Consider the following 26,064-nt stretch of genomic DNA (forward strand, 5'->3'; position numbering starts at 1 on the left):
GCGCAGGTTAAATCCAGAGGGTTGCACTGTGAGGCTGCGTCTTATTCGATTAGCTTCTCAACCATAACATGGAACTGATTGGAGAGCCCAAACGTTCAAACAGAGTGAGAGGTGAGGCCTCTGGAGCTGGAGCAAACTAAAGGTAAGGGATGATGTAATTTTGCCTCGAGCAGTCCTGTACACCTCCATGGATTCAGCATGATGGTGCAGGTTATGGGTTCAGTTCCTTTTTATTCTTCAATATATAACCTGAATATGCACCTGCAGAATAAACTGCAGGTCCCATCTATACACCTGCAAACATATTCAAATGTACATGACTATACAGAAAAGGTGCAAAGGAACAGAACTTACTCAGGGGAAAACATCAGTAATATCACATTATCCCTCCATGTTACCCGAATCTTTACTTTACCATCACTGCAGTTATTCAATCTTCACAAACACAACGCCCAAAACCAGCCCTATTAGGCTTTTATAAAAACAAGCACTGGAGAGCAAAGAGGACATTCATTGACTTTAATGGGATGAACTGATCAACCATATCTAATAGAAATCATTGCCCTTGGCAAAAGCTGCCGTGGAATTGAATTACACATGGAACACAATGCTTTTACTGCTTCTTAGAAAACTGTAATTCAATCTGTTCAGAACAGAGAAGAAACAGATAAAGTCTGAATTAAAAACATTGGGAAAAGTTTTAGTTACAGCCCATATGTAAAATTCAAATGTGAAGCTGCAGGTAAAAGGATCTTATGTCTCTTGGAAAATGTTAAATCCAAGCACAGGTCTGAGACACATGAGGTGGTCTGTCTTTAAAATGTATCCTTCAAATAACAAACACAGCCAAAGCTTTTAAAGTTTACATCTGGTTATCTACTGAGATAAAATATGTGATTTATAAAAAAGGTAAGTGGTCATGTCACGCACCACTCGTGGATTTATTGTAAAACCTCTGTATACTCCCATGTGACTGTTCCCGTCCTGTCAAGTCAGGAGCAGATGCAGAAGTTTATGGGATTTTAGATTCTGCAAAAAAAAAATCAATCATGCCAAGTCAACATCAAACTGGAGAGAAAGTGTTCAATTATAACAAATCACGTGGAGGAGAGAGAGAGAGGGGAGCGTTTTAAAAGCTCGCTTTTTTATATGGTCTCCGCTGGAGAAGGCGAGTCTTATAGTTCCCTCAGAATGGGCAGGCGTCCCTCAGATGCGTCTGGACAACCACAGCACCGGGTCATGGAGAAGTGTCCCTAGCTTTAACAAGTACGGAGGGACTTGCCTTTCAGTGGCACTGCTTTAAATCGCTTTAGTAACGGTGACATATTCGAAACAACATTTATCTTTCTCATTATCCTTACGAGGAATGTTTAAGGTAATCGTTTTAATTGAGTAGATTGTTGCTCGCCTGTGACGCAGAGAGGAATTCGCTCTGAAGCGCCTATCGCTCGGCACCTGCTCATGCTGCACATCAGACTTTAATGTTTTTATCTTTATGCGGCACAGACTTTAGGTCTGTCTGCTATAGGATGTGTGCTGTCACCTATACCCCCCTGGCAGTCTTAACCTGTATTTCTCGCTGTGCGTAACTGTATTGCAACTTTACGCACCAGCACCAAACCTGTCCAAACTCTCTTGTTTCTCTTCCCTCCTCTCCAGCCCATGCACGCGGATGTCTCTGCTGTAGTGTCAGCGGAGAACGCTCTTTTGTCCGGGTCTTATCGGCGGGATTACCCACCTCACTCCAGCGCACCGACTCCGATCATCAGAACCGCGCGGGGTTCTTTCCCGTATACCCACCCGCAGAGAAGATGAACATCCAGGTTCTGCCAGAGCACAAGCTCTCGTCGGTGGCCCCGCTGAAACAGTGCAATGTGGAGAAAAAGGAGGTAGAACTGATCCTGGTGAAGGACCAGAATGGGGTCCAGTACACCAGCTCCTCCATCATACCCACCCCCGGCCACCTCGCGGGTCCCCCCGGAACCTCCGAGGACGAGCGAGAAACTTGGGGCAAGAAAATAGACTTTCTCCTGTCGGTCATTGGCTTCGCGGTGGACCTGGCTAACGTTTGGAGATTTCCTTACTTGTGCTACAAGAATGGAGGAGGTGAGTTAAGCATGTTTTATTCTGCGCGTAAACAGATGCTAAAACATTTTGGAGAGGTCACCAATCATATCATGACGCGCACTGACACGTTCAGGTTCTAAACCCTAGTAGCAATATAATTCTAAAAAGTGTCAAGGAATTTCAACTTTTACTTTAAAGTCTTTAAAATGAATTCAAAATTGTCTATAAATATATTAAGTTTCATTGAGATTAAACTAAATAACCAAACTAACAAAGTCAATGTAAATCAAGTAATCTTTTGTCATTGTGCTGTGTAGTAGTTATGATTTTGGTTCTTTTAATTTCATTTAATCAGCTTTCAATACTCTCAGGTGTATATATGAGGAGATGCATGTAGCTTTTTAATAGTTTGCATCATTTTATCAAAGCATGCCATCGAAAAAAGATCAGGTGTAAAACATCTACCTCCACAACTGTACCATGTGAGACTGACAGATTAAAAATGTCCAAAAAAATGTGGTGAATTCCTAACTTGTAACAGAATACATTGTTTTAATATCCTGCACGATTTCTTTGTAAAATGTAAAGAATGGAAATACAGGTGTCATATTGTGCAGGTTTGGTTAAAAGATAACCACCATTAGAACTATAGGAAACTGTAGGTTCACTGCAGTGAGTAGGGGGAACAGTGCAGTATAACAACAGGTTCCTTTGAAAAGTGTGTAATGGTTCATTAGAAAGCTTCTAATGAAGAAAAGGTCTCATGCAGATGTGGCTCTAAAACTGACTCCTAATGTTTCACATGGTCAGACGCATCAAGAAAAGTTACCCTGTACTTGTAAATAATTTCAATTCTAATCCTAATATGAGATTTTAAATATAAAGTGAAAGAACTAGACAGTAGAACTATCTGAAAACTTGAAAACAAGTGTTACTCTGTAAGTCTGAATACAAGAGCGGGACAGGTTGCACTGTTTTCAAACCTAATGACCAGTGAAGCTTCCCTGTAGTAAGAGAGCGAGAGGAAAATAGGTGAGCGTGGTTGAGCCAACAAAGGATCAAATCGTGTTGTTTTACCTTCAGCACTCATGACAACAGAGTGCTCACTAGAAGGTGCACTGCTCTGTCCTCTGTTTGCGTACGTGTCCATTCAGAAAAAAAAAAATCAACATGTGCTCAGTGCCCCGACGGGTCAGCTCCACTGTCGGCCCTGTCAATCATATTGACCCTCAGCAAAATGTATTCATTACACTAGATAATGTGTCATTTGTGATGGAGAATGTCGAGAACAATTCAATTACGGGGAGGTCATTTCCTCCACTGAGGCGAAGGGGGAAAATAGCTGTGAGCCTTCCTGTTCGTATGTTGTGATATGGTCTTTTTCCAAGAATGACAAGCCCCTCTCCAACCTGTCTGTGTGGTAATTTGTTTTATTATACATATTTCCATTAGGCCTCTTATATTGAAACCTTTGTTACTGTGAGCAAAATGTAAGTCACACCAGAGATGAATGAGCAGAAAAATACTCAAAATGTAACATGTAATTCATTCTTTCTTTCTTCAGGTGCCTTTTTGATCCCCTACATTCTTTTCCTGGTCATAGCGGGGATGCCATTGTTCTATATGGAACTTGCTCTGGGCCAGTATAACAGGGAGGGGGCAGCCACAGTGTGGAAAATATGCCCCATCTTTAAAGGTGAACTGTAACACAAACACACACTGACCTATGTGAAGCTGCACGTCCATTAACTTGTGTCTCTTTAACCACTTAAACTGTCCTACTTACTCTGCTCTGTCCTGCCCTTTCTTTCTTTTGCTCCTCTTTCTTCTCCTTTCCCCCTCACAGTGTCTCTCTCACATCACCTCTCTGCATTTTTACATTTTCATGTCAGTGCAACTTCATACTCCCGTCTTTGTTTATGTGCATGCTCACTTCTGCTGAGTGAAAACAAACCAGGACAGAAACACACCCGTACATCTCAGGTCAAACAGAATCTAACATGTTTCTTATTGCAGAGAAAAGGTTGCAGCACATTATGGTAAACTGATGATGTAGAATTAAGTTGCGTACATTTTAAAGTGAAGCTTAATTCACAGGGTGTTTACGAAATTGTCTGTTTTTTGTCTGCGATGTGGAGTTTACCATAAATTTGGAAAACGCCTCTCACTGTTCGATTTGTGATAGAAGGAGTTCTAATAACATGTATCTGGATTAGAGTAAATCAGACCTGACCTTTACACGCTGCAGCCTCTTATTCAATCACTTCTTATTTAATACCGTCAGTCAGATAACCACCTTTGTCTGGACTATTGAATCAGCACCAGTCCCTGCTTTTGTTGGCGCCAGCGCTGAGGAGGGTTTGTTATTTTCCTGCCCAGGAACGAGTGGGTGATGGGTTTATGGACTTCTCTGTTTTCATGTGAGGACACTTACATTCCAGAGGAGACATAAACACTTAGGATATGATAAAATAAAAAAGAAGCACAAAGCGTACATTAAGGCCAAGTAGATGTGTATAAATATATAAGTTAGGATGTGTTTATCAACATCTACCCTCCACCGCACGGGGAGGGGAGTTAATCACTGTATGGTGCATGAAAAAGACTCTTTATTCAATCAACTCTAAGAGGCCGTTTGTCGAGTGAACTTTTCTCAGGCTGATGTTCTGATTTTCTGACACAAATTAGACCACTGCCCCTTATTTGACAAGATTTTTGCTTTTGAATGTTGTATAACAAGAAGTAACCACGGCCAAAATAGTCATACATTGTGTCAGTGTGTTACTTAGGAATGAAACTATTGTGCCAGGGACCGCCTGGAACTTTTCAAGGACCCCAGATTGAGAACCCCTGCTCTAAAATACTGTAGAGACAGTGGTATGGTACAGACACATGTGCTATAGGTGTGTAACATGCCTAAGGTCATGTTTGCATGCACAGCACAATGTTAGAGTAAACCACCATCTGGTCCTCCCTGTGTTCTCCAGGAGTGGGCTACACTGTGATCCTCATCGCGCTGTACGTCGGCTTCTACTACAACGTCATCATCGCCTGGTCCCTGTACTACCTGTTCTCCTCCATGACCAGCGAGCTGCCGTGGCTCAGATGTGACAACAGCTGGAACAGTCCAAACTGCACAGACCCCAAAGCTATCAACGGATCCATCCTTGGCAACGGAACATCTTACGCCAAGTACAAGATCACCCCGGCGGCGGAGTACTACGAGTAAGTAATTTCAGACAAGTAAGAGCAATTCATTTATCAGATAGAGAGTTGGTTTTGTCCTGAGATTAGACGTTAGTTTTGATCATATGAGTAAGAGACATGAAATACTAAATCCTTCTCTTATAATGTTCTACTGAGTCAGGACAGTGGCAGAAAGGTGTTGGTTTTATTCTGTAAAGGTCTCAGTGATGTGTGAAGCCCCAGTTTATCCCTGGACTTTCCCCATCTGGCCTTCCTGTATAAAGTCTGTAGAAATTCAGGAGATTTTGATGTGCGAGCACAGCAGGAGATCTCTGCTGGATTTAGCTCGTATGAGTGGGGGGGGGGGGGGTTGATGATGCTTTTACATGCAACAGACGCAAAAAATGAATAGAAACAAACAAAAAGAAAACAAATTTCTCAGGGTTAAAAAAGCCACACATACAGACTGACACCGATGAAGATGATGGTGAAGACACCAGTGTCTGTGTGTTGTCAAGAAAATCCTGTGATCTCCTAAGCAGAGTTAAAACGTCACTTACTGCCTCTGTCTGCTGCACCCGACTGCTCCACCTCTCGCCTGAATAATGCAGGGGATTGTTGCCGTTGTGAAAGCGTCTGTGCAGAAAACCTCTCGCTGCGTTGTGCATGTGTGAAAGGCAAACTGTGGATAAACTCCGTAGCCAATACTCCATGTGAAAACGGCTTTAGCAACTGACTTTCATTAAGGCTAAATCTCTATCTGCAATGAAACAATATCCTGTAGTTGAGGGATGCTGATATATAATGTGACCACCGTATTTACTAGTGGACTTAATGAAACGTAGTGTCATTTATCATCTTACTGTGAGGGTTCCTCAGGTTCTGTGTGGTGCATCCTCAGGTGTCTCTTTAGGTTTGTGGTTTTTCCCACTGATTTCGCAGCCTCAGGGCTTCTCTCCAAACTATACACTCGCTCTCAGCTGAATCGTATTTGAAGTGGGTACAAATGTCAGCCAGCCTTGTTATTGTCATGTACCTTAACCTTCACTTTATGTTATCCTATCCTATCCTATCATAACCAGCCGTAGCATTTAAGTGCTCAGCTTGGTCCTGGTGCTTTGCTCATGGTTGTGCTTCATTTAGAATTTTCATCTCCTCTTTTTTCCTCAAGGAAAATTTGGAGAGATTTTGGTGAAGTTTTTATTTTAGTCTTGTATTCTTTCATCAAAGATGTTGTTATAGTCACACTTAGTATTTAATGATGCCCGTTTCTTGACAAACATCTGTCGTCTAGATTTCCACAACAAAATGAAATTTGTAGGTCATTTTGTAATGTTTGTCTCATTAGGACAGTTACAAATGATACGATTTGGCTGCGTCAGTGTTGAACACTGACACAACATCAGCATCACATGTACAGTACATGATGCTTTCTTGTTTTCTGTCTGATAAATACAATGACAGTATGTATCCATGGAGCCACGATCCATGTGACAACAGTGACCAGTGACTGAAGCACAAGTGGAGGAATAAAAAATTATCCAGTGATAAATGTTTGCACTGTAAAAAGGTGTATACATGAAAAGTTCAAATGTCCTCTTTGAAGCACATAAAAAAAGCCCCATCTGTTTATACTGTACTTCAAAGACAGATAGCTTCTGTGAAGACTGACTGTGCAGTCCAGAGGAAGTATGGGAAACGACTCAGACAATACAAGACACATGCTAAGCATGACGCACTGAATATATTGAGCATGCAGCCTGGCTAATAATCAAACCTGCTGAAGTTCCACTCCCTTGTTCATGTATGTTTATTTTATCAGCATCTCTGGATATTGTTCAGCCTCCAGGCTGACACATGCTATGTTATTAGTAAGTCAAGGATTCTACTTGACAGGAGAAAGTCAGTGTCAAAGTCAATCATATGAAACCTGTGAATTGATAAAAACCTCAGGAAAAAAAGTGACGTGATATCGCTCGAGAAGAATATATGATTTGTATAATCAGGAAGCGGACCATTTCTTCCAGGTGGACTATTGTGCTTGAAAAATAATCAGCGTATAGCGTGCATAGACAGACTGACAACAATACGGCACTTCATGACAGAACTTGCATGGGGTTGGGCTCTGTAGGGGATAATAAATGCTCTTTCTTGCAGCTAGCTTTGAGCACACAGCAGCGATGCCAAGGCACAGCGTGAGGGAGCGAGGCCAACTGAGTAAACACTTCTCTTCCTTCACCTCCTGCATTCTAACACAAACTGTATAATGGAACGTTATGGTCGGCTTCAGATTATAGCTTTTTGTACATGCACAGTGTGTACATAAACATGCACATACATGTGTGGTATAAGGAGGGGTAACAGTTTGGGATCTTAAAAAGAACTGTAGTTACTAGGAGCTTAATGGATTTCTATTGTTACAGGGTTTTTATGAGTTGCTGAGCTATGATCCAGATGTTTGGGAGTAAGTTAGAGAGAAGTGATACCATAGTTAATTTATTACTTGGTACCTACTCTACTATTAAACAGGACCTTTCAGGGAAGATGAATTAAGTGATGTCTGCATCCAAAGTTAAGTTGAGCATGTGCTGCGTGCAGCACATGCTCACTTGCATGTTCCTACTATCGTCCATCAAGTTTTTACCATCCACACAGACAGTCAGACCACATAGTTTCAGTTTTTGCCTGTCCCTGCAAGGGGCAGTTCTCTCTCTCATGCAAAAACTTGTCTTTTACTCTTTACCTGTCATTACCATGCATGTGACATGGGTCATATTATCATCTCCTTAAGCTCTTTCAGTGACCATGTCCTTTAACATCTGGAGTTGTCTTTCTGGCCTATGCCACTTATTACACATGATAACATGATACCTCAGGAAAGCTTTGATGAAAATAAAGTTACTATAAATTGATAGTCAAAGGGCAAAACCTCCCAAACACGCTTTCTCAGGAATGTCTTTAGAATGTATCCACATTTGAAACCTTCACGTGGAATCAAAGACGAACTGATTAGATTTTAGTCAAAGGCCAAAAACCAAGCTTTTTTGGTAAAAGTGCCTGTCTACCATTTTGTGCACAGTGTACAGTGGGAGCTGTTGTCACTAGTTCCTGAAATCCAAAAAGTAATTTGCAGGCCCCAAAACTAAAAGAGTGAGTTGAAAGATGCTTAAACACTCTGTAGAGCTGAGTGGAACTGCAGAAATATTTGATCATAGCATCAAACCTGCTTCATCACCAAATATCACATTCCAAATAATGATCAGTCAAAAATCTACTGAGCTGATCGTAAATATTCACGTCTGTCACTTCTACAACTTCATAACCTGATTTCATCCTCTAATATATTTTCCAAAGGTTGTCAGAAACAACTTTAATTCTGCACCATGTTGATTTTTGTAGCAGTGAATAATGAATACAGTCAACATTATTGTAGCTGAGAACAGCAAGCTGGGCTGATTGAGGCATCACAAGCAGAACTTTAACAATAATTCAATGATAACAGACTAAAACCATATGACCGGACTTAATAAAGGTGATATGGAAGTGAAATTTAATTCATGTGACAGGGGTTATTTGGAAGATTTGGAGTGGAAGGGGCTCAGTGACGGCAGCCGAAAAAACTGACCTGGAGAGAAAAGATCTGGGCATTTCTCTGAAATTAATTTTGTACCTCGTGCAGCCTCAAAAGAAACCTCCCAGATGTCAAACTCTCAAATCACAGCATCAAGTCAATTAACTTTACAGAATGAGGCTGTCTCATAGCTCGAAGGCATTCAAATCATGAAGCTATTGGAACTGAGCTTTCAGAGTTAAGCTGCCGGACCGAAAGTCAAACACTTGTGGAAACCAACCCCCCCCAACACTTTTCTAACTAGATTGGTACTCAGTAGAGTGCATACAGTTATGGAATCATATTAAATACTGAACTTTTCACTACATCCAGATTTTTAGTTGGAGCTGAACCAAATTGCACACACTCATAAATATCATGGTAAATGGTCTGTATTTATACAGCACTTTTCTTGTCTTGATGACGTCAGGGGCGATTTGTGGTTCAGTATCTTGCCCAAGGACACTTTAACATGCGGAATGGGGTAAATTGGGATCAAATCGCAAGTCTTCTGTGGACGACCTGCTCTCCCTCCCAGCCCCAATATCAGTCCCCTAAATATTTTTTGCATGAGAGATCCGTGAACTGTTCTCTGTGAAATCAATGAAAATGTTGAAAAACATATGTCATAATGTTGAAGAAAGCGAAAAAAAAACTGTTGTTCAAACTGAAAAATTTACAGTGACAAGGAGCCACCCAGCACATCCATTCTCTTTAGAATGACTCTGAAGCAGCCACATGTGATTTCATGTCAGGGTTAACCAGACTTGATGAATAGCCCTCATTTAAACAAAGAGATCTAATTACACAGTCTCTTGAGAAGATTGATTTCACCTAAGCTTCACATGCAATTTGACATATTTGCTGAAATAATTGCTTTTAAAACAACAATGACACATTATTTTGTAATTAATTAGATAAATCAGGATGAAATTAGATCAAGCCTCTCAGCTCTGTTTTGATCTATGAGGCTTTTTATTTATTTCATTTTTTTTCCCTGCTTGCTCCGTTTCTCATCCTGTAACCAACATTAAAACACTGTGTCAGCCTCAAGTATACAAAGGCCAGCTAATGGCAGCGCTGTGTGTTAGGGAAGCAGCACACCAGCTCGTGTAGTGACGAAAAGAGTAAATGTGTTTAGAGTAACAGGGCCAAAGGGACCTGGAATGATGTTATAGTGAACATTTACTGGCAGCGCAATATCAATATTATCAGATGTACAAGGAGGCCTCTGGGAATTACAACACCACAAAAGGCCTCTGGGTCATCTACGGACTCTAAATTTCGTTCTCCAAATAAACTGATGTCTTCACGCTGCTATCAGCCTCCCAGAAGACCCTATAGCTTTGAATTTATTATCAGCCAAAGATAAGTCAAATGCTAAAGAGAAGTTTTGCAGATCCTTCAGTCCCTTCGGATTGTACGTCTGGACACACTGGACACATACTTCAGTTTGCGTGTTCCTGAGGGCTTCTTGTGTGTCGAGCCGTTGTGTAAGCAACCTGAGTATCCGATTCTAATCCAGTTCCGCTGTTTCCCCAACATCACATGCCAACAAGATTGAATCTTTTCTTGAGGAAAGTCAAATGTGAGGGAAACAAAAGGGAGTTGAAATGTTTTACTGCAGGATATTGATATCCAAATAAAACATGACCCGCTCTGAGTTTTTCTCAGCTCTGGAGACACATCAGACATAGTGGAAGAGAGACAGTCTATCTTAGTTGTCAGGCTTGTGTTTTCTCATCTTGAGTCCTGGACAGACAGATCTTTTTCATCTGCTGAGGCCTTATGTATACAATGATTTAAACCGGTCATTTTACACAGTAGTTTAAATTCCTGGAAACAGTTGCACACAGTATGTGTCAACAGTAATTAACAGAAAAAAAGATTCTTAACTGTGATATGGATTTGAAATGTCTATAATGAAGATGGATAAGACAATCCCACTTCCTCCTACTATCTTGCACATTTGGAGCCGTTGCCAAATTTGCAGTAGCAAGGGGAATGTCAAGAACTAGTTGATACACACGCTTAACCAAATGCGAGTCAGTCTCAGATGTCAATCATGACGTTTCCCCCCATAAAATAACAAATTGAGACCAAAAATCTACTTGTTGTTTACTTTGACTTTGTCTCTTTATCCCATCCATGAACATGAAAGAGGCAGGATTTGAGACAGCCACCAGGGGGCAATCAGGACATTTGGTTTCACTTTTGGGGTCCAGCCATGTTGTACATTTTTATATCCAATTTATTGGCCAACCATGGCCAATCTAAGAATAACCACACCTAGACTTCAGCTATGCACTAAACAGAATCATGAGAGTGAACAAATGTTTCTGTTTTGGACAAAAGCTAATAATCATTGATCTGAAAATGTTTCCCTGTAAACCGACTCTCATGTGCGATGAACATTTTCTGTCTTCTTTAAATGAGCTGCCCAACATTGTGTGAAGACATATTAAATACACTGGAGCTTGTACAGTCACCAGATGACAGGACGACACATTGACCTCAGTGACCAGAACTATAGCATGTAATTTGTGAACTTTGCTCCTACTCCAGTATTGTACACTGAAGTTGTGCGATACAACGCTTCCTTCCCACTACTCAGAGCACAAAGTTAAAGAATGAGCTTGCAGCTAGAGTCAATTGTTGGCCAGGGGAGGAAGAGACAACATTTGTCTCCCCTTGTTTCATTATGTCATAATAAAACACTTGAACTTTTGAACTCCCACACCGATCTGACATTTAGTGTTTTGCTCGAGGATGGCTGATAATAGCGAAACAGTCCCAGAGGTCATTATTGACAGTTTTAAAGCATCCGTGTGGCGGGGCAGAGATGAGAAAGAGAAGGTTAATTCACTTTAAAAGCCAGACAACTGAGCTTTTACCTGGATACTTTCACTCTAAGTGAAAAATATGTAACTTGCGTAACTGCTGAATAACTTTTAATTGCATTCGTTGTCAGTATTAAACTGAGGTGACATAATGTAACGCACATCTTCACCTCAGGCCTTATGTTGTGGGCTGTTTGGTTTAGACTCTCCCAGCTGCTGTAACACCTGGATGGGCCTATTGTACAATAAACATCTGAATGTAAGATATGGCCGAAATAAGTAACATAAGATAACATTATGTCTGTCTTATTGTATTTAAAGTCATTGATGCATTGCTGAGGTCCAATATCAGTATTTATTATAATCCTATCCTAATCCCACATTTTTGTCATCTATTAACAATACAACGCTGTTGTTTCATCACATATCACCTGAAATTGATTGATAGAAAACTATTGTAGGATGAAAATGAATTTGCAGTATATATCAAAACCAAAGACGACCTTTTAGATATTATGGGAGCTACCTTCTATTTCATTTTGTCTGTTTGTGTTCGTGCAGACGGGGTGTGCTGCATCTCCATGAGAGTAGGGGTATCCAGGACCTTGGCCTGCCTCGCTGGGAGTTGACCTTGTGTCTGGTTGTGGTGGTCTTCATCCTCTACTTCAGCCTGTGGAAAGGTGTCAAGTCCTCAGGGAAGGTATGGGCCTGGATCAGCACTCATCAATAACCGTTGCTTTCTTAACATTTCCTTCAGTTTACAATAAAAAATAACCTTTACATGAATACCTGTAGAAGACTTTGTAGCAAATACTTCCCTAGGCATCAGTATAAATTGATGATACTGGATCAACAGGCAGTGATAAACATTGTGAGGGCTGGACTCTCCAATTCAGTCTTTACATTTAATGCTATATTACCTACTGTAGTTACTCTTGTACCAATCCCAGGCCCATTGACTATCGTTTAACGCCAAATTATCCTCTGCAGTCAACAGCCAATATTTTGGGTTCTCTGGTGCAAGACTTTAATCCATTTGATAAATCAAATTAGAAACAGAAATCAGAAATTGCCAAAATATTGTCCGTCACCTACAGATTCTAATATTTACATTCAGAATCTGTTTATAGTATACTTTCATTACTTTTTCTTATTTCTCAATATTCATTTATTGATAGAAAGAATCAAGGAAAAATTGGGACTATATGATGTATTTGTGCCCCTTGTTTGTCATGTGTTTGTGTTCAGGTGGTCTACATTACAGCCACTATGCCCTACGTGGTCCTTTTCGTGTTGCTGATCCGAGGCGTAACTCTACCGGGGTCCATGGACGGCATCAGGGCCTACCTACACATCGACTTCAAGCGGCTCAACAATCTGGAGGTCAGAGGATTTCCCCTTAGAGGGACTATTAAAAGGATTATCTTATCTTATCTGAACTCATCCATGAGTGTTGCAGATGAAAGACATATTTTTGATAAGGTCAACGCAGGGGAATGATTGTTGCTTTGAGTCTGAAATCCCAGGTTTTTTAGCTGGGCAGACCTTTCAGCTCGGTGTTATTTGTTGATATCTAGATGGTTTCATGTTAGCCTTTGAGTTTATCTGTCCATTCATCTCACACGTATGCCAGAGGCTATGTAGATTTAAAGAGCCCTCTGTCTGTCTCACTGTAATTAAGAGGGTGGAGTATCTCCAGCTTCAGGGTTAAAGGCTGGATACTCAGCAGTGCTTCCAATGATGATGTTTGTAAATGAATGAATGTACTCTTTACACACGCATACTTAAGATACAATCTTCCTGTAACTAAACTGATATTCATGTGTTGGGGTTGACAAAAAGTTCAAAAAGAAAATTTGTGGCATTCAACTTGGTTGAATGCCACAAGTGGTTTCCTCAGGCATGGAGGTTATGTTTTCACCCGTTGGCTTGTTTTTAAGCAACAGGAGTTGCTATCAAACTTGTTGGAAGGATGCCGTCTGGATCAGGGATTAAATCTTGCCTAAAATGTACAGGAGAATAAAGGATTCACTTTTCCACATATTGGTCATAATGCAGTATTTGAATAAAAAAAAGCTACATAATCAGAGTTAGCATGTATAGGCTATTCAAAACAGTGCTTGGAATCTTTTTTATTCTTCTATTTGTCTTTTATTTTTGCTGTATAGGTATGGATCGATGCTGCCACCCAGATCTTCTACTCACTCGGAGCAGGATTCGGTGTGCTCATTGCTTTTGCCAGTTATAACAAATTTGACAACAACTGCTACAGGTAGGCATTTGCAGTATATTTGCAAACCAAGCCAGCAGCCACAAGGCATCCTGGTGTTTTTAAGCAGTCGGCCGTTTCCGACGTGTAGCTGGATACAGGTGATGCTAATCTGTCCAGCTGACCCCGGTGACCAAGTGTTAACAGAAAAGATAAAGCACAGGCCAGGAAGGGTTGTCAGATTATGGCTTGGGGCTGTGCTGTATGTCCACTGAGTTGTCATAGTGTTGCGCTTCCTCACGAAAAGCAGGCATGAGGTTGGCTCATGTTTTCCATGTTAATGGGATGCAGAGGTGCTGTTAGTGACTTTCCATTGTCCATAGCAGCCAAACCTTCTTGCTGTAGTTTCACAACATCGCTGCGTCAGTTAATGCTGAAATGATTTTGTCACAGAATAAAAAGTTAAATGGTTCAAGTAATTGATCCTCCAACGGGTGAAATATAATGAAAAATGTCTGTTACACTGACGGAGGAATCAGATGCTGATCCCAGGGTTTAATACAAAATATGTCGTCTTTAATCAAGTCCAAATGATTGTACACAAAGAGTCACTTCACATAAGAAACCAGAAACAGACAAGAGGCAGGCAAAAAGTCCAAACGTGGCAGAGGAACAATAGAATGGGCAGATTACATGAACAGGGTTTACCAGGCAGGAAAAGCAGGGACAGGAAACTAATCCAGTAACAGGTGTGTAGAGGTGAAAGGACCAGGAACCAGGAACGGAAAAGTGTGAGTCAGGAACAAAATAAGACAACTTAACTTGCCTTATAGCAAGAAGGTTCCCGGGCCGAGGCCTTTCCGTGTTTAGTTTGCATCTGTTTTTCTGGCTTCCTCACATAGTACAAAGACATAGTCCAGATCGTGGTTTAGGGTTAATTGGGGACTCAAAATTGTCTGTAGGTGTGAAAGGTTGTTTGTCTCTGTGTGTTGGCCCTGCATCGACTGGCGACCTGTCCAGGGTGGACCCCCTCGGCTCTCACAACCAGGGTAAAAGTATGTAAGACCCTCAGACAACAAAAGAAGAAACTTTGCAAAAACAAAACAAAAAAATCTAATTTCTTAATTCCATTTTGAACACTCGACTGAATAGATTTAATTTTTTTTATAAGAATGTAATACATAAAACATAGCTTATTCAACCAGGTTATAATATATAAAACATAAAAGAGGAGGCAACACTACTGCCTTTCTTTTTTGGATGTGTCAGGATTATCTGGTTTATCCATTTTAAAAACTGATTAAAATGGTTTATTTCAAATATTAAAAAAAAGAAAGTTTGGAGATGTATACAACGGACTAATTTCCTCCTTGTGTCTATATGTTATCCTCATGTTGTGACATAGCTGTTGTTTGTTACATAGCTGGTTTTGAGTGAGCTAACGGCTCTTTGAACAAAAACAAACGAAAACAAAAAAGAGCCTAAGATCAGAGGAAAAATCAGAGGGAAGAGAATGTATCGTTGAGACGTTTCTGCTTCCTCGGCTCAGGAGGAGGCCGACAGCCACAGGTGTGAGGCCACAACAGCAGCACAGTAATTAGCGATCGAACCACCAACCGGGCACAGAGGACAAAAGCTGCTAATTAACGTGAATATCTCTCTGAAAACACAGTGTTGGGCTGAAGACTCATGAGAAACTTGAAAGATATTAAGCAACACATGGTGAAGCAACACTGATTTTAGCAGTGATTCAACAATGCACACAAATGCTGCCGTGTTCTGTTAAATTTGCAAGTTAGCAAATCTTAACTCAAGCTGTAACTTTTTTTCTAGGGATGCTCTCTTGACCAGCACTGTGAACTGCGTCACCAGTTTCTTCTCAGGGTTTGCCATCTTCTCTGTGCTTGGATACATGGCTTACAAACATGGGGTGAAAATAGAAGATGTGGCAACAGAGGGTGAGCAGGTTTTTATTCAGTTTTATATTCGCTTTGTAAAAGCATCAATTAGTCTGGGAACGTCATAACTTTTGTGTGTGTGCACTTACAGGGGCAGGATTGGTGTTCATCATCTACCCTGAGGCAATCTCTACACTCCCTGGCTCAACATTTTGGGCTATCGTGTTCTTCATCATGTTACTGACGCTGGGCATCGACAGCTCGGTGAGTCCCAACAAACACTTCGTCTGCAGATCATATCGTTACGACCACACGTGGGATTGAATGGACAGAGCGTGCTGCAGGTTGTACATGAACAAATGCGCAAGAATCAGATGAAATACAAACCACATATAGGTTTGCACTGTGCTTCCGCTACATTCGAGCAGACATTTATTAAAACATCATTGGACAAAATGTCCTAATGTTCACCGTTTTTGACCCGAGGCTGAGAAAAACAGAGCAGACACAGTGTATAGGTCAACAAACTTCCAGGTTAGTGATATCCATGTGCAGTATCGTTTGGTAAATGGATTTCCCATGAAATTTGACATTTGTTGGTAAACTGCATACAATCTGTGCTAGTTCAAATCTGAGAGACAGCACTTTAAATAAAGTCAGACTACCATGACTTTATTGCTTAATCTTGTTTACAATTTCCCCCTCCTGGAAGAAGCCTTTCTTATTTAATTTAACTAAGTTTACCCAGAGTCTGACTGATGTGGAAATAGACTGTTGAGTGCTATTAACATAAATAAACCTGCAGCCTTATGACTTGATTGCTTAATGTGTTTTTTTATATTTAACACAATAATACCAGTGAAGTAGAACCACAGAAAAACCTCCAACCCTTGCTGGATGATAAAGTTTAACTAAATTCATCAAAAGTGAAATTCTATCAACCTGTTTTAATGGACATATGATGCTGTAAATGCAAAATTGAATTAAAGTTTGTTATATATTAAAAGGTTAGACTTGCCCATGCCAGTCTGATTTGAAAGATATTGTGGTACACTGGCACTGACGCAGTGGTTAGCGTTGTTGCCTCACACCAGGGATGATCCTTGTTTGAACTTGTGAACTGTGTGGAGTTTGCATGTTTTCTTTATCTCTGCATGGGTTTCCTCTGTTGGTACCAGCCTCATTCCACTGTAAAAAGATAATAGTTTAAGTCAAGAAATGTGTGAATATGAGTGTGACAGCTTGTTTGTGTTTGATGTGGGCCCTGGCAACCTGGGATTAGCTCCAGCTTCCCACAACCCTGAAAGAATGAGTGGTATAGATAACGGATGGACATTTGTTTTACATTAAAAAAAAAGCATTTTCATTACTTTAAATGTCTGTAAATGGACTTCTGCAGGGACGATTTTTAGAAATGATCTATTGAGGTGTCCACTGTTATTAGCTCCATCAAGGAGGTTATATCTCTGTCTGTTTATAAACAAGATTACACTATATTTACTGAAGGGATAACCACAAAACAGAGTGGAAGGATGTGGTATGAGTCAGGGAAGAAGCCATAAGATTCTGTGGCTCAGGAATTTATTTTCACTTTCTTCTGAGAATGGGTGTTTTTCCACATTTTCATTAATTTCTCAGAGGGGATCTAGTGAATTTGAATATGGTTTTTAAGGGGACTGTTGGGCCTGGGTGGAGGTATGTACTCTATAGTTAAATTAGTGTTTCTGCAATACTATTTTTTTGGACGATTGCATAAGAGAATAAATACATTGGGACCACAGCTGTTTTATTGACTATACATTACTGAATGTATCTGCATACTTAAGCATACTTTATGTATCTATAAGTATTGTGATAATTATACTTGGATCTAGGAAGCAACATGAGTCGTCCTTTTCTCTCTTTGCGTGTGTCAGATGGGCGGTATGGAGGCGGTCATCACGGGCCTGACGGACGACTTTAAGATCCTCAAGAGAAACAGGAAACTCTTCACCTTTGCCACAGCCTTTGGAACATTCCTGGTGGCCCTTCTCTGCATTACTAATGTCAGTGCAATATTGTCACCATATATCGCAGACAACACTTGAATGAAGCACATTTCAAAGCCTCACTTCAATATGACAAAGATTCATACTCTCACTCAGCCATGATACTGTCCATGCACAAATACTTTAAAACCTGGCAGAAATATTCATATTTTAAAATATAATACATTTAAATGTTGTGTTATATTTGAATATTGGAGTTGATTTGCAATGTCAAAACAAGAGAAATCACAGATTTATACCGATTCCGCCCTTCCCTGGAACGACAAACTGAAGTCTCCTGATGATGAAACTCTCAAAGAAATGATGAAAAGAGCTGTTGAGTCACATCAGATAACACATTAGAATTTTATTAGAGCTGTACAGAGGGAGCAAATCATTTGATTTCTCAGAGGTCGTCATGCATTCACTTAGCAGTGATGAGAAATGCTGAACAGTACACAGACTCAGGGAGACAGAAAGATGCGATTCTTATGAATCACATGGTTTCTCTGAAATCAAATTAATATTTTTTTAGGGATAGTGAATGATGCTTTGCCCAGGCTAATCCTCGGGATCCAAATCAAAAGCTCCGACGCTCAACAAAACCCCCTTGTCATCATGTCACTTTACTCTACGCTCAGACTTCAACTCTTCAAAGAGCACTTCCATTCACCTCCCAATGAAAGGCAAGCAGATACAGAGAGGGTATTATGTTAACACTAGTGTTATTGTGACACAGGGGGCCACTTATCTTTAAGGGTGAAGGTTTATATACCACACGTGGCACATACACACACCCACGCTGAAATCCTCTCTGTTTCCTCTCCTCTCTAAAGGGTGGGATCTACGTGCTGACTTTACTAGATAAGTATGCCGCAGGGACCTCCATACTGTTTGGTGTGTTGATTGAGGCCATTGGAGTGTCATGGTTTTATGGTGAGTACTTACATTTATTTATTATTACATTTATTTATCAACCCTTTACATTATTTGATCTATTCTAATGACATTGTAACATGACACCGAATTTAACAAGTGAAAACTGAAACATCTCTACACTCACATTGAAACTTGCAGATGATAGAAGAATCAGTAGTGACAAAAGGTGTTTAAGGTAAAACAGGTGAAAGTCAAGTTAGTTGGAAAAAATCCTTTCAAATATGCAGGGCTGTCAAATTAAAGATATAAAAGAGTAAGTCAAATATCGAGTGTATCTAAACTACCGAGCTTACTCTACTTTGTTGTCACCATCTATCCACCCTCAGAAAATGGGAAAAATGGTAGTCCTGATGGGACAGTGAAGGAAATGAATCAAAGACACATACTGGATTACGTCACCTATGAGAGTGTAGATCATCATGTCAGTGTTGCTCTGCTTCTGTCTGCTGAGACTCCATACTTGGCGAGAGCTTGACTAGAGAGCTTGACGTGGACTAAAATGTTTAGCATGTGTAACTTTTATCTCTGCAGTAACGTGTGCTTTGTAACATCTCTCTGCAGGTGTGGACCGCTTCAGCGAAGATATTGAGCGGATGATGGGCTTTAAGCCAGGTCTTTATTGGAGGCTGTGCTGGAAATTTGTCAGCCCAGCTTTTCTTCTGGTGAGAGGAGTAAAGAAACTATATCTAGGGCTTGTTTCCTGGACAGGAATAATCTAATGTGTGGTAAACCCAGCACAAATGCTTGCAAGATGTAGGGCGCCATCATTCATTGCAAACAGTGGCTTATGCATCGGTGAAACAGTGCTGGCCAGCATAGGAACTTTAATTGCACTGATAACAGAATCAATACAAGCTAGAATAAATAGAGGTAATAGCACACAGGCAAAACCATTTACAAAGCACCTCATATTCAAACATCTGCAGAGGTGCTTGTGGCCTGTTCCCAGAGGGAGGACAGAACAGACAGGATAGATGGAACCTTCTCCAACTCCAGGCAACTTTATTACTGGCTGGTGAAATAAGTACTTTGCGACTCCACGTGCATTAGAGGAAGCACGTGGCTCGGCCCGCTGTCGTCCAGGGGTGGGTGTAGACAACCATGTGCTTCCTTTAATACATACGGCTGCTGACAGCCATTCCTGGACAAGAGAGGGATTTTCACAGTAATGAGGAGATTTGGGGATATCGTGAGATTACAAATTACAAATAATACAAACATTTAAAATATGAGTTACTATTGTTGAAATATAGATCTTTTGATATATAGGGAAATGATAACCTTTTGATGTTAAAGATTAAACATACTTTATATTCTCATCCATAAAAAATAAGATTTTAATGTTACTCTTTCCCTCTCATTGTCCTTTACAGTTTGTGGTAATAGCCAGTACTGTGACAGCTTCGGGCCTAAAGTATGATGACTACACTTTCCCTTACTGGTCCAATGTAGTTGGCTGGGGTGTGGCCATGTCCTCCATGCTGTTTGTCCCCATCTATGCTATTTATAAATTCCTCAGCGTACCAGGAACGTTCAAACAGGTCAGTATCCAAATAAGTTTGTCCCAGAAGTTGTAAAAAATGTTGTTAACTTGCATACTTATTGCTATTGAATTCATATTTCAGGATTCAAGTGTCAAGAAGATTACTTTATTTGTCCTGAGGGAAATTTGTCTTGGACATAAACGTGACATAAAAATACATATATACAATAAAATAGAGTCCATATTTCAGACAAGTACAGACATAAGTGCAGCAGGTACATAGTCAGGTCACATAGTCTCTCCTCTCACATCCTTCTTCTGTCCTGAGTTTAGTAGATTCACTATCAAAGGAATGAAAGGGTTTTTATACCTATTCATCTCGTCCTGTGTTTATTTGGAACCCTGTTGAGTCCACCTGAGGGAAGCAGTTTATATTCTGAGTAAAGGACAGGGAGGGCTCAGTAATAATTGTCCTTGCCTGCTAATTTGAGTATTTATTGTCTGACATTTCTGTTATGTTGTAATAGGAAGACGTTATGGTAACAATAGTAACAATTTGACTCCAACATAGTGTGAGAACAGTTTACACTTGTGCACAGTTAAAAAATAAACCTGACATCACACACTAGACATTACGTAGTTGTAATTGGTGGTAAACAGTACATTTGTGGCCAAAGGGGCTTTTCAGTATGTTTGTCTTTCAAGTACAACTTGAAAACAACTGTCTGATTTGGAGGAAACTCTTGATGACACTAAGAGATTTGACTTTCAGATTAAATCATCACTTCAAAGCAGTCTGAGTTTCTGTTTGTAATTATCCAAGAGAGCTTTTTTCAACCCTCAGTAGTCAACAACTCACTCGACTGTGACAGGTCTTACATCCCACAGGCATTTCAAATTGTTACTCACGCCTGAAGATTCCTCACAGGTTAATCCTGAAATCTTCCAAACTCCTTAGCTTTGTTCTCTTCATGATGACCCAAAAATAAAATGCTCTGAGAATTCCTCACACGATTCTGAAAAGAGCTGGCATCACTAAGCAGAGATAATGTCCCTAATAACTGTTTAACTAATGTATTAAAGAAGACAAGCATTTTTATTATCAAGTAATAAAAGAACATTTAGAGTACATACATTATCTGTGGAAAGTTATTATTGAAATGTTCTCGGTTAAATGTTTTATATTGGACTGCAGGTATGGGTCGTACAGTAAATTGCTATCATAATGGCAAGAAAAAAGGTGAAGTAATAAAGGGAGACAGGCGGGTTAGTCAGGGGTTTGTCCTTTGGCTAGATAATAAGTAAAACATGGAGTGCCAGGGTTTGACCTCAGAAGAAGAAGAGCAGATGGAGGCTTCACATGATGAAGAGCACCTCTGAGAAAAACATTTTGTTGTGATGAGGTGAGCAGATGGACTCAAATGACAAGTCCAGGTGAAAAACAAAAAAAGGATTTTAATTCAAACGAAAGGTCTTGCAGACATTACAGGGTCCAAAAAACAACGGCCGAAAAATAATTACACAGACACATTAGGAAAAGAGCTGGCACTCACACAACCAGTATGGAACACAGGGAACAAGAGGAACTGTCAAAGACAAAGGGAAGCACAGAGACTTATATACACCAGAGAGGAAGGGATAACAGAACACAGGTGAACCACATTTGGAGCAGGAGCGGACAATCACACAGGAAATGGGACAAAGACAGGAAGTTAAGCTAGAGAGACACAGGGAGCAGAAATTCAAAATAAAACAGGAAACAGAACTCAGAATGAACAACCCAAACACAGCTAACACTTAACTAAACACAAAAGGAAAACCAAGTAAGGACCAAAACAGTCTTTTTTATCAAAAGTTCATCATAACAAAGGCAGAATCATGAAACCTTTCACAGCAACATTTGATTTCCATCGAACAGAGAAGTGTATGTTTGGCTACTTTATGTGCCAAAAAATTTAGATTTTGCAAATCCCATATAATCTCCGAAATATTTGCTTCTGCATTGTTATTATTACAGAAACATTTAGACATTAAACTAAGTCAATTTCCATATAAACCTGTCTCTATGAAAATGTGCTTTACCTACTTTGACAGTAGTGCGTATGGTAAGTTATTAAAGGGCCAATTTATATACAGTATTTCTTGTAGATGTTACACATGTTGTGAGCTCAGTGTTAAGACTGATGTGTTGTTATTACTTGTTTTGCAGAGGATAGCATATTGTATCACTCCAGAACATGAGCATCATTTGGTGGCTGAGGGAAATATACGGCAATTTACAGTAAGTGTCTTTTCTGACTAACTTGAAGGAGCCTGCAGTTAATCTGGATTTTAACACATGAAACTTGCAAATTGATTTGTGCACTAGGACTAACAGGGCAGACCAGTGGGGAAAAACTACTGTAAAAAACATTGGCAAAATGGCAGACAGACTAGCCACTAGGTGTGTCTTATGCAAATGTGGTGCAGTGTGATGGCATGTGGCCCAAACTACTGTAGGGGCTTCAGAAACAATGTTTTCTTTGGGGGAGAGAAGCTCAATTTGCTTCTTATTTTGGGCCTTACATGCTAAATAAGACTTCTAAAACAAAATATGAGGAAACAACCTACTACACTGCAAGACATTCGGAAAAACTCCATCAGTGAGAAAGCAAAAATAAAGAACACTTTTGACGACAACTGCCAACACTTTATTTTGTTTTCCAGCTCAGACATTGGTTGGCCATCTGATGACGAAACCCGAATTCCCTTGTCCATTGTCACGTCTATTGTGCTACCAGTGGTCGGACACATGAGGAGAGCAGCAGTCTCCACTGTCTCGCAGCAGCCCCTCTCCTGTGCAAATACCACCCAAGGCAATCGTTGTCAACAGCAACTTTAAGCACTTTGATTTCGGAGTCGTGCCTGTTCATATTTCAACCATTCCACAACTTCGGCTCATAAGGGAGGGGCACCCAGTGGGGAAAATATACTGTTATTCGCCCATGTACATTATTATGGTTTTTATACACAATTTTAATTATTATAATACTATTTAATTTTTATATTTAGTGATGTGACTTATATCCCCTAGAAGGGATATAAACTAAAATAAAACCAAAACAATCCCGAAAACTGAAGAGAAGACAAATATATTTCAGTTTTCTTTTTAGGCCTGTTATTATTTATTATTATTACATTATTATTATTGTCACTCTGTCGGTTGAGTGGCTTCTATGTGTCAGTGCCTTATCGAGCGAGACACTCTATGTTTCTTAAAGTCCGTACAGGAAGAAATAGAATAAACTGTGTTGACTCAGGAACCCACTAAATCCAACCACAGTTTGTGGAACGGCTCAGCTCGCCAGCTACCTGGTCCTTTGACATTCAAGTCAAAGAGCTGCAGGTCGACAGAGCATCAAGGTCGAGCTCCTTAGTGAAGAGAAAACAGGCCTGATATAATGCTTTTTGTCACAAATTGTGTTACAGAAAAAGGGAAAAATGCATGCATCACTCCAAAGCTTTAAAAAGAAAAACAGAAGCAGGCTTCATTCACCTCTTATGCTTTTTGAAAGGCCAGACTCACAACCAGAGCTTTATCTCAAAGAAAGGCTGAGGCTGAACCTGGTCAGTGCCTGGCTGCTCACTTAAGATGCAGGGAAAAAAATTCAGCTAAACAAATGGCATAACTGTTAGTTTTGTATCGTTGTTGTGTTGCAAACTTTCGTCTGTTCAGTGATTCTGAGACAGTGAGAGAGAGTGTGTGTGTATTCAGATCTTGTTGCCGGCCATACAGTATTGCTGTAAGCATTCAGTACATGTAGGAATACCTCTTTCACTGCACTGTTTTTAACTACTATGTTGAGTGGATATACAATTCTTATGCTGTGTTCACACTAAACGCAAAGCCAATTTTTTATGCGTCACGTGATGTGACTTTGGCCACAAGATCATTTTTGTTAGTGGTACTTGACTGACCATCTAGAAGTGCATGTAGCTTCTCCAGGAGCACTATTGAGGCTTGCCTACCAGTGGCCCATTTACTTGCTATCTTTGTCCACTACCAGGCGCTGTCCCCAGTGGGTTTCATTCTCAATGCTGATTGGCTTTCGCAACATCGTATCATTCAAGTTTTTCACTCGAGCTCAAATATTTGAACTCAAGCAATTTTGCATATTTGCATCTATCATCACATCATTCATGCTGTTTGTGTCGCCAAATGCAAGTGAAATTTGCATCTCTTCACGTCTTTGCATTGGCTTTGTCGTGAAAAAATTAGCTTGGCGTTTTGTGAACTCACTATTATTCTGTCACCAACATATCTGTAACGTAAATCTTTTTTAATTACCTTAGAAGTGCCATTATGTTTATTTAGGAATGTTTTTGATGATCTTTTTATGTCTTCTCTTATTTTTTTATTTATTAGAATGAAGTTGAAGTTGAATTTTAACCTTGAATCGTAACAGAACACCCTTACTGAAAGGAATAAAGCCACATCGAAAAAATTCTAATTTATGTGGAATATATAAGAAGATATAAAAAATATATAAATATATTCTTTTGTTATATCTAATCTTGTATTTATCAAATTGTTTATAACAAAGCGTGAATGTAAAGTATTTTAAATGTAACTGTCCACAGTCATAACTTTGTGTTTGATGTATAGCTAAGATGGACTATTTAGAAAAAAGAATATTATATCATAGTGTAATCCAGGGTTACTTTGTCACATGAGGATGTGAACAAATACACCCTGGCTTTCCTGGGCTATGTTTACAAAAATACTGTGTACCATACCAATGTCCTGTTGAACGTGAGTGACAAATATCTATGAAGAAGTCTGAAGTATTCACACTATGATAATAAAGAATTTCTTCTACACACAAACCTGAAGGCTACGAGTTGTGATTTTAGTCGTTTCTTGATTGCAATCACCTTTGCTATGTAATATTAATACACTTAACCTGTTAGATTCATGATAGACAGTCAAATTGATTAAGGGTCAAAACCCAGACCAGAGATATCAACTTATTTAGTCCACACATTCTTCTTCGGCAGCAGGATTTCTTACGAGAATCCATCCTTGCTTGGCTTTTAGTTTTTCACTTGTGGCTGAACCACAGTGGTTCAGACCAATCAGTGTCCTATGAGGGAGGAATTATACTGACAGGTGCTGGTGTGGGCTAGGAGCAGAAGTGGGATAGTACTGTTAATCACTTTTACTTCACTACTTATATCAGTATATTTTTACAATGCACTGTTACATGATTTTTATATTTCTAAATGTTATCAATGATGAGAGGTGAATTGATCCACTGATCCAATCAGAGTGGGCAGGTAACATTAGACTCCGCCTCCTGCAGCAGCAGCAGCATCACTGATGAAGAAAACCTGAAATGGATTGGGAAAAGGCCTCGACCAAGGCTCAGCCATGATGACATAGTAGATAATTGGATTAGCGAATAGAATAGGCTACATCGGCAAGAACTTGAAATACGTCAAGTACATTTGGAAGCAAATACTTACTTGCTTCTACTCAAATAGAAAGGTTAATGTGGTACTTTAACTTTTACTTGAGTACATTTTGTCTATTTATTTGTACATTTATGCAGTTCCTCCATCACTGGCAAAAAGGATAAGTGACAGCAAGAACAATAAAAATAACAGATATGAAAGAGTTTATTGTAAGCTACTATAGCATCAGTCATATATGAAATGGAGAGAAAAATGTGCTGCAGGTTTTTCTCAATGGAATAAAGAACGATTTTTCTGTCCTCTGCAGCTGGCTCCTGCTAACCAAGAAGTGCAAATGTTAATGTGTAAATT

General features: G+C 39.9%; 1 protein-coding gene across 2 annotated transcripts; it reads left to right on the forward strand.

Moving 5' to 3' along the window:
* The first annotated feature begins 1,123 nt into the window (after positions 1-1,123).
* slc6a2 (solute carrier family 6 member 2) lies at positions 1,124-25,125 on the forward strand. Of its 2 annotated transcripts, none has more exons than XM_020080274.2 (15): positions 1,124-1,375; positions 1,660-2,106; positions 3,632-3,763; positions 5,055-5,292; positions 12,265-12,403; positions 12,952-13,086; positions 13,872-13,975; positions 15,746-15,870; positions 15,962-16,074; positions 17,727-17,855; positions 18,674-18,773; positions 19,338-19,438; positions 20,150-20,317; positions 22,469-22,540; positions 22,966-25,125. In XM_020080274.2, the coding sequence occupies exons 2-15, from the start codon at positions 1,812-1,814 to the stop codon at positions 22,987-22,989; spliced, it is 1,875 nt and encodes a 624-aa protein (XP_019935833.2). In that variant the 5' UTR covers positions 1,124-1,375; positions 1,660-1,811; the 3' UTR covers positions 22,990-25,125. The 2 variants fall into 2 exon arrangements, with proteins under 2 accessions (XP_019935833.2, XP_019935832.2); XM_020080273.2 differs by having other exon boundaries at positions 1,124-1,266.
* The last annotated feature ends 939 nt before the right edge of the window (positions 25,126-26,064 follow it).

Source organism: Paralichthys olivaceus, chromosome 1, assembly GCF_024713975.1.
Source record: "Paralichthys olivaceus isolate ysfri-2021 chromosome 1, ASM2471397v2, whole genome shotgun sequence".
In the NCBI taxonomy this organism is placed as follows: Eukaryota; Metazoa; Chordata; class Actinopteri; order Pleuronectiformes; family Paralichthyidae; genus Paralichthys; species Paralichthys olivaceus.